This window comes from Sarcophilus harrisii, chromosome X (assembly GCF_902635505.1).
Source record: "Sarcophilus harrisii chromosome X, mSarHar1.11, whole genome shotgun sequence".
In the NCBI taxonomy this organism is placed as follows: domain Eukaryota; kingdom Metazoa; phylum Chordata; class Mammalia; order Dasyuromorphia; family Dasyuridae; genus Sarcophilus; species Sarcophilus harrisii.
The window spans coordinates 56,093,974-56,103,760 of record NC_045432.1 but is presented as its reverse complement, the minus strand read 5'-3'; the positions used below and the strand labels follow the sequence as shown (position 1 = coordinate 56,103,760).

The following is a 9,787-nucleotide window of genomic DNA, read 5'->3' as shown; positions in this document are numbered from 1 at the left end:
TATCCAAGGCTTGATCCCTTTTCCACCTAATACCAATTCTACAATGAATAACTAATGGCAAAGAAAACTCACTTCTCCAAATTAATAGCAATATAGAAATCAGAAAGTCATGAATCTCACTCAAGGGGAAATTCCCCCAAGTGATAATAAGCTGGAGATAGGAACATGATAGAGACCGCTTACTTTTCTCATGTCTTTCCAGAGTCTATTTCTTCATCAGGGGTTGAAGTAAACTTGACCTTGTCCATTTTCTTCCTCAGAGTCAGAAGCACTGAAGCAATTTGCTGCTTGAAGAGTCCTGAAGAGTACTAGCAAGGGCTGGGGCTATGCTGTACTCTCTCACCAACTCTGCCCTGCCCTGATCTCTATACTGTTTTACTTGGTGATCTCATCAGCTCCCATGGATTTAGTGATCTCTCTGTTGCTGATTCTCACATCTGCTTATCTGGCCCTAATGTCTAGACTTGCTTCTTAGATATCTTGATCTAGAAATCCAATAGACATTTTATACTGAACATGTCCAAAACTCATTATTTTCCCCCACAAAGCCTCCTCTCTTAACTGTCTAGTTACCATCATTTTTCCAATCACCTCGGCTTACAATCTAGATGTTATGTTATTTCTGATTCCTCACTTCCCAGATCCAATTTGTTGCAAAGTCCTACCAATTATGTGCTGACAACATATCTCATATGTGATCCCTTCTCTGCTCTGCTACTGCCAACAACGGGACACGTTATGCCTAGATCATTAGTCTCCTTGCCACAAGTCTCTCCCCACTCCCATCCATTCTCCACTCAGCTGTCAAATAAATCTATGTAAAGCATAGATCTGATTATATCATACACCCCCTTCCCCAATAAATCCCAAAGCCTCCCTATAATGCTCTGGTGTTCAAAGACCTTTATAAATAAATCACCCTCTACTCCGAACTTCGAGTCTTACACTGACTGTACTCCCTGCCATGTACTATAAGCCAGTGACACCAGCCTCCTTGTTGTTGTTCCTTGAACAAAACACTCTTATCTCCTGACTGTAGATAGTTACACTGGCTCCATTTCTCTGGAATTCTCTCCCTCTTTATCTCTGCTTCCTCCCTTCTTTGGCTTCCTTCAAGTCACGAAAATCCCTCCTTCTATGTGAAGCTTTTCCAAATTCCCTTTAATGACAGAACATTGTCTTTGTTTGTATATCATTGCCCTCCAATATACTCCGTTGAGAGCAAGGACTTTTTTGTTGTTGTTGTTGTTGACCTTCTTTGTATCCCTAGACTTATTACAATGCCTGGAACATAGTAGGTGCTTGCCAGATGCTGATTGATTCATTTTCACAGGCTTTAATATCTATGCAAAAGATTTTTCTAACGACCTGTCCTCAGAGGTTTGCAGCCTCAGATTCTATGCTCTTTGTCTGAAGTGCTGTTGTGGAGAGAGCCAAAACTGTACTGATTGAGTCCACTAGAAATTCCTGCTACTTAACCTCATGCGAGCTCTCACTGCCATTCAACAATCTTGTAATTCATTTCAAGTTGCCTCTCTATCATATTCCCCACAGCAGCTGCTTCAAATAGCCACTCTCTTCAAGTCCCCAAACTCATCCTTGCCCTGTACAATAACACAAGATGTACTTGAGTGAGATGCTTGAGATCTTTTGATCCACGGGCAGGCACTTAACTTCTCTGTAAAATGGGGATAATAATAGCTGTAGTACCAACTCTCATTTCAGTCTGCCAATTTCCAGGGCTTACTGGAGACTCAAATAAGATAATGGCTGAAATGTGCTTTGTAAAACTTTAAAATGCATTTATAAATCTCAGCTATCGCCTATTTAAAAAATTCTTTGAATCCTCCATTTTTCCCCTTCTCCCCCACAACTATTCTAATCTAAATCCTGTCAATTTTACCCCTGTAATATGTTCTGGGTCCATCCCTTTCTTCCCATTTCCACTTCCTAGTTAAGCCCCGCCTTATGGCTCCACGGGATTATAAATAAGCTCCTAAAATGTCTTCCAGCCTCCATTTTCTACTCCTTCCAATTCAAAGAATGGAATCCTGCGGAATTCCTCTTCCGAATGCACAACCCCCATTCCTTCATGCCAGTGCTGAAAGACCTATGGCTCCCTAATTGGCTGAGAAGTCTAATGTTATCTTGGCGTTTGGGCTTCTACCCAATTTGGCTCTAATATGCTTTTTCAGCATTTTCTTCCCTTCTTCTCCCTCCACATTCTCCAGGAAAACTGCATTGCTTGCAACCCATCCCCTGGTTTCTTCCCCTTCCCATCCTGTGACTAGCCCATCTTACTGTCGCCATAGTTAGAATAACGACTTCTCGGCCACCCCTCCCCCTCCTCTCAGATACAGAAGAGCTTTCGCATCCCTCTCTAGTCCCCGCTCCCCCCAATCCCCTGATGGAGTCATCATTTCGCATTCCATCTATTCGCAGGCATGTGCCATCTTCTCGTCTAGATTTTAAGTTTTTGGTGGACGTAGACCCTGCCTACCCCATTTGTCTTTGTGTGTCCTCCCCTTGGCATCACACACCTCGGGCCTTGGGCTGATTGAATGCTATAGGGGAAAGAATGCTGTTGGCCTAAACACATCACACAGTGAAGGGAGGGGACGGCAATGGACCGTCAGGATGAAACGAAGACACGTCATTACTACTTTCAGGCCACTGTGGACTGCCTAGGATCCCTTGGAAAATGGGTGGGGCAACCCAATGACATGGCCAGCCCTAGCAACAGGCCCCAAAAGATGGTGAATCGCGAGAGCCAATAGGAACCTATCCCGAGCAAGGCGCTAGCCAATGGGTGACGGAAGAGGGCGAAGAGGGAGGACGCGCCAATTCTCCTGCCCGAGCCTCGGCCCAACAAAATGGCGGCGGCGGCGGCGGCGGCGGCGCTTTGTTTCCGCGGCTCCTGCAGCGGCCTCTGAGCTGTGGGGCGGGAGGCGGGGCGGCGACCGCGGCGGGGACGGTGACGACGACGACGACGACCACAAGCAGTCCTGCGCCTTTGGAGCCTCTCCCGGGTCCGGCCGGGAGTAAGAGCGGCGCCCTGCGGTCGCATAAGCCGGCGCGGCAAAGGGGAGACATGACCATTGAGTCCCTGAGGTAGAAAACCGCCCGGGCCCCGCGGGCCTCGGCGTGAAGCGCCCAGGGCGTCTTGGCGGGATCGGGGGCGGGGGCGGGCGCGGGCCAAGAAGGGTGAGAGGCTGGCGGGAGCGCGGGGGGGGGGGGGGGAGCGAAAAAAGGGGGGAGGGCTAGCGTTCGTTGGAGGAGGGGGAGGAGGAAGGGAGGGAAAGGGGGAGGAGGAAACTAGTTCCGGGGGCGGGGTGGTGTGTGTGTGTGTGTATGGGGGGGGGGGGGTGCGGTTAGTGGTCTGGCCCCTGCACTGCCTGTGGGATGCGGAGCTTGAAGTGGGAGAAAATCGGCGCTTAAGTGTAGCGGTGCTCAGGCGCGCTAGGGGCAAAGCCCCCGGAACGTGCGCAGAACCGAGCACTTCCGGACTGGAGCTGAGCTGGGGCCTCGCAGGCACCGCGCTCTCTCCTCAGCCCCCAAGGCGAGGGCAGCCGCTCTGCGGGCTTCTTCTTTCTGCTCGCGGTGGCTCTATCCTGGCCGAGATGTTGAAAGCGACCCCCGGGTTGTCCAGATTCGAGCAAGGTGATGTTTGCTTAGACTTTTATTCCCGGGGGACAGCCAGAAGGTTTTAGTTGGGGAATTTTGATCAAACCCACGCTCCGGTGCTTGGGAAAGGGAAGTCATTCTCCGATGTTTACCCATTCCCTCTACCTCATCGACAGCCCCAATTCCCTCGCCCTAACTCCCGAACTGTTATTTTCCTCAGGTCGGGGCAGGTTTCATTGTAGGAGGGGAAAAAAATCTGTGGGCTAGCTGCCTCCTTTTACTCGCTCGTGTTTACCATTGTGGAGAAGTTGGGGCTTTTTCCCTTATGCCGCTGACCATTGGCCCGCAGTTCAAAAAGTTGAACCAAAGTGGGCTCGCGTTGACGAAAAATTATGTCCAGTTTTCTGGGTAATTCTTAGGATCGATGGTTTTTTTCCCCCCCTCATCCCTTTAAATAGTTTGGGAGCTGTGATTGGAATCTTTAGCTCATATTTGTCAAATCTATAAAGTTGTTGAGGCGATAGAGTGCCCCTCCCCCCATTAACTCCACCCCTCCCCGCGCCCAAAAGTTGTACGTTTTCTAAATTTTATATTTGAAGTTAGTGTTAATTTAAAAGAAATTAGCTAGAAGGTATAACTGAAAGGAAGCTTTTAAAAAATTTTAATGGGCCTTTAATATAGTATATTATTCGGCTTTTTTCACGTTCTGAAGAGAATGCTAAGACTTGGAGAGAGTTTATATATGGGCTTGGATGAAGGGTGGGGTAGGGAGGGCGGGCATTTCTTTGAATTTGTCTTAATATTCATAAACACAGAACAAGATGTTATAATTCAGTACTAAGTGTATAATAATGGTTAAGTAAAACTTGTTTGGTTATTGGGCACCGCTTATGCTCACATGCATGTTATGTGCCTTACAGGTAAATGTGGATTCCAGTTTTTGCAGAAAATTGAGGAACAAGTGCCATAATGGCTGCTCTAAAACCTAAGTAAGCAAGCCCCTTTTCTTGGGCCATCTCTTTTGCTAGCCAGTTAACACCTGTTTTCTAGAATTTAAACGTAAGGTTCACTTAATCTCAGAGCCAGTTATTATTGCAATCCTGTGGGTGTTTGCAGTGTCCTTTCTGCCGGTGAGTCTTACAGAAGTAAAAATTTTTGGTCATTGTATTGCTGCCAATTGTTATAGGTTCATGATTCCTTGGCTCACTGTCATGTCCTATGCCTTTTGTGCCTAGAGACCATTTGTACTCAAGAGTTTGAAGTATACTTTCCCGAATGAAAATATAAGGTGTGTGTTCATTTACTGGACAAGAACTAGAAGCAGTCCTCTACTCAAAACATCTGTGGCTTCCTGCTGCCTCTAGGATAAAATTCAAGCTACTCTGGCTGGTATTTAAAGCCCTCCACAATATGGCTTCCACCTATATTTCCAATCTTATTTCATGATTCCCTTTCATGGAAACCTGTTAGTTCTCTACTACATCTTCTGCCTCTGTGCCTTTGTATAAAAGGTCTGCATTTCTGGAATGCAGTCCCTTCTTATTTCCTTCCCTATAGCTTATGATTAAGTACTTGTTGAATTGACTACAGGCAATGCTGGTTTAATATGAAAAGTATGGTAATGGGAGTTACGGAGGAAAACCCCAGGTGGGCAAGACCAATATGATTTGATGTTTCTAAATGTGTAAAATATGGACACTAATGTTCGTACTGTACCTCACTGGGTTGTGGGGGAAATGACTTTATAAACCTTAAAGTGTGCAGAAATAAGTGGTTTTTTGAAATAAAGGTGAAGAACTCTTGTCAGATTTTAAAAATAATTTTAAATCTTAAAGCATAGTAAGAAGAGGTCCAGTGGGGCTTTTTAGTTGACTAATTTTAGAACACCAAATGTTTTTAGATTTATGGTAAGCTCTAGATTTTGGCGTAAATGGCTTGGATAATTTTATTAATACAATAATTTACATTTTAAGTGAAGAATTAACAGGTTTTTTTTTTTTTTTGTTTTTTTGTTTTTTTCCTGAACTGGGATACTAAATAGTACCACATTTGACTGGTGCTTATTCTCCTTTGTTTTCCTCCTTTATGCTCAAATGATGCATAAGTAAGTATCCCAATTGAGAGAGAAGTGAATGGTTTAGCTAATTCACAGGTTGTATCTTTGAATATTTAGTAGTTTGGCACCATGGAAAGAACCCTGCAATTGGGTATCAGAATTCCTGGGTTCTAATCCCAGCTTTATTTACTTTCTAAGTGACCTTGGGCTGGTCTCTGAAAGGGCTTTTTTTCTTTTTCTTTTTAGATGACACTAATTGTTTATTTAGATTTTTGGCCACAAAAGGCATACTTTTAAGTTGACTATATTCTTTTAAGATTAATTGAAATTATAAATATTTTGTTGGTGGAAGACTTTATAAAAACCTGTTAATTCTAATCTGTTGTAATTGATGACTATTTAAAAGTTGAGCTTAAGCAAGGTTTGACACAACCACACATATATTGTGGGTCTATCTTGATAAACACCTACTAAAGGTAACGGTTGACAAACACTTGGCTGTCTATTCTAATGACTTTAATGAGAGGCTAATCACATTTATTAATTATGTTTAGAACATTGTGCTAATAAAATGAACAGAAAATACTTAAATAGAAACTGGCAATTGGCCTGGGAGAGCACTTATTACATAGGTTAGTCTTAGGGGACATTCATGCCCTTGGATTTTCATTATAATCTATTGGTGATCTCTCATATTAGTACACTTAATTTGATTGACCATCAGCTTTCTAAGAAGGTTTTTTTTTTTTTTTTCAAAGAAAGGGGGAAATGTTTTCGGACTTCCAGAATGGGGGGGGAGGGGGGAGGGGGAGATGCATAAGTAGTATTTTTTAATATAAACTCTTGACTAGGAAATTATAAAGTCATTTTTGTTGCTTGTTTAATCTAGCATGATTTAGGTTACAAATAATTATTGGAAATGAAAAATAATATCTTAACTGAGATTTTTAGTATATAGCTCAATATATGTGCATGACTGTTTCATATTCTGAGAGCATTTTATATTCTTTGCAATTGAAAATGACACTAATGATGATGAATATTGAAGAAAACCAATATGTAGACTATTACACTGCGGGGGTTGTGTGAGGAGAACTGGGATATTTGTCTCATTTGTGGCTCCAAGCCACCTCTTTGAGACTGTCTTCTTTTCCTTTGGACCAGTCTTCAAGGTTTGATTTACTCTACTCTACTAAGCAATAGTTAAGTTAAAGTAGCTATAGTAATAATAATAATACGGAGTAATGTGTAGCCTACCCTCTAGACTCTGGGAAGTGTGTGGATTATCATCTCATTGATCTATCCATGATTTTCTGTCTTCAGATTGGTAGATGGAAATCCCCTTTGAGGACATTTTCATCAGTATTTATCACACAAGCTTCTTTTACATTTGTTACTGTTTATTGACTACTGATAGATAGTATCTATCTCAACTTCAGAATCAAGAATACTTAGAAGCCAGCTAAGTATTTTTTGTCCCAACTCATGGGCAAAACAGTTTTTATTGTTACCTTTTTGAATGTGATGACCTTGCTCCAGCACAACATGTGCCCTTGTGAATGAGGCTTGATTTATTTTAAGTTCTATCCAGAAGGACTTCCGGCAGTGCTGCTTTATTGTTTGCAGATTTTGCAGAATTTAGCTCAATTATTTTGAACAACTGTGATTGTTGAATTATCCACCCTGGATCCTCTATTTTTGGTACCTCTGAAGTGGTGAGTTGACTTTGAGCTGATTCCATTTGGCTTTTGAAATTCAACAGAATGAGAAAGAAATTAGTTAAAATGAAGACATGAATTTTAGACTACTCCTTTGAATGTGATTTTTTTCATATTGGTTTGTACTGTAGCTTTTCTGATGGAAATGCAGTTCATTGTCTTTTTGCTTAGAAAAATAAATATTTGGATGCCTGAAAAGTTTTTTTTCAGTAATATTAATACAGGTTAGTTCTACCTGACAATTTCCCAAACTGGTTAAATTCTACTTAATTCAAGCAGTATTCATAGAATTATGACCGTCCTGAAAGGACTCTCCAGATTAATCTCATTTAATTTTATTGAAAGTAAGCTCCTTGAGGACAGGGACTGTTTGCTTTTTAAAATTTTGATTAGCTTTATATCTTTCTCATTGCCTTTTCTTTCTGTCCCACCATCACCCTCTTACTTTTTTTTTTAAACTAAAAACAGAAGATATGATAAACATAAAAACACAATTTTAGATTTTATGAAGATTAACTACATAAAAGTAGTCACTTTTTTCTTAGAAAGTACCATTTATTCACTAAATATTTTCTACATGAATAGTTTTAAAATTGCATTGTTAAAAAGTGTTTAAAAACTGGGAAACTACTTTGATGTGTATCTTGAGCCGATTTTAAAAAATTCCTCTAAAGCAATTTTAGGGGCTTGTAAACATTTCTTAATAAATGCTTATTGACTGGTAATAAGAGTGAGAAGTAATATGACATGATTGGTGATTCATCCTCAATTAAAACCAGGATTCAATTCTAGTCTCTGGCTGAATTACCTTGTGCCAGTATTGGACTTAGCAACTTGCTAAATCTAGAGGTTACAGAACAGTGCCTATGTTTTATGCTAATGGAGGGGTTTTCCTTACCAGGATCTCCCTATTCAGATAAAAGCACAAATTGGGTCCAAAAAATTGTTACTACTATTAACCCAGTTGGCTAAATTGAGAGGTCAGTTGCTGGTTTTTGTTAAATCACAGAAGGAAGACCTCAGATATTTATTCTGGATGGGAATGCTTGTATTCTTGTCTTATTACTCCCTTTCCCCGGTATACTTCAAAGAAATTTTATCTAAGGAATAACCAGAACTTCAAATGACTCAGTGGAAAATTGAAATTTATTCTATATTCTATGTTTACTAGACCTTTAACATAACCAAACTCAGATCTGGATTGCTTCCTTTTGACCAAAATGTATCGATTTTGAAGAGAAAACCACAAAACTTTTTTTATATAACTTTGTATTGACAGTACATATACATGGGTCATTTTTTGCAACATTGTTTCTTGTTCTCACTTCTGTTCCAACTTTTCCCTCCACCCCCTCCCCTAGATGGCAGGCAGTCTTATACATGTTAAATGTTATAGTATATCCTAGATCCAATATATGTGTGCAGAACCAAACAGTTCTCTTGTTGCACAGGAAGAATTGGATTCAGAAGGTAAAAATAACCTGGGAAGAAAAACAAAAATGCAAACAGTTTACACTCATTTCCCAGTGTTCCTCTCTGGATGGAGCTGATTCTGTCCATCGTTGATTAATTGGAACTGAATTAGATCTTCTCTTTATCGAAGATATCCACTTCCATCAGAATACGTCCTCATACAGTATTGTTGTTGAAGTGTATAATGATCTCCTGGTTCTGCTCATTTCACTCAGCATCAGTTCATGTAAGTCTTTTCAAGCCTCTCTGTATTCATCCTGCTGGTTTCATAACATTCATATACCACAATTTACCCAACCATTCTCCAGTTGATGGGCATCCATTCATTTTCCAGTTTCTAGCCACTACAAAAAGGACTGCCCCAAACATTTTGGCACATACAGGTCCCTTTCCCTTCTTTAGTATCTCTTTGGGGTATAAGCCCAGTAGTAGCACTGCTGGATCAAAGGATATGCAGAGTTTGATAACTTTTTGGGCATAGTTCCAAATTGCTCTCCAGAATGGTTGGATTCGTTCATAACTCTACCAACAATGCATTAATGTTCCAGTTTTCCTGCATCGCCTCCAACATTCATCATTTTTTTTCCCTGTCATCTTAGCCAATCTGACAGGTGTGTAGTGGTACCTCAGAGTTGTCTTAATTTGCATTTCTCTGATCAATAGTGATTTGGAACACTTTCATATGAGTGGAAATAGTTTCATTTTCATCATCTGAAAATTGTTCATATCCTTTGACCATTTATCAATTGAAGAGTGGCTTGATTTCTTATAAATTAGAGTCAATTCTCTATATATTTTGGAAATGAGGCCTTTATCAGAACCTTTACCTGTAAAAATGTTTTCCCAGTTTGTTGCTTCCCTTCTAATCTTGTTTGCATTAGTTTTAAAACGGCAAAACTTAATGAATTTGCAGGTA

The 9,787-nt window shown here is 40.9% G+C and overlaps 1 protein-coding gene across 9 annotated transcripts in view; it reads left to right on the top strand.

Annotated features, from left to right (window-relative positions):
* Positions 1-2,750: 2,750 nt before the first annotated feature.
* ATRX (ATRX chromatin remodeler) overlaps positions 2,751-9,787 on the top strand; it is a 184,856-nt gene continuing 177,819 nt past the window's right edge. For 7 of the 9 annotated variants that reach the window (XM_031944866.1, XM_031944870.1, XM_031944865.1 and 4 more), the window contains exons 1-2: positions 2,978-3,111; positions 4,545-4,613. In XM_031944866.1, the coding sequence (XP_031800726.1) occupies positions 4,594-4,613 (20 nt within the window). In that variant the 5' untranslated portion in view covers positions 2,978-3,111; positions 4,545-4,593. Of the gene's footprint in view, positions 3,112-3,361; positions 3,661-4,544; positions 4,614-9,787 lie in introns of those variants that run through there. The other 2 variants (XM_031944861.1, XM_031944868.1) reach the window with 2 other exon arrangements.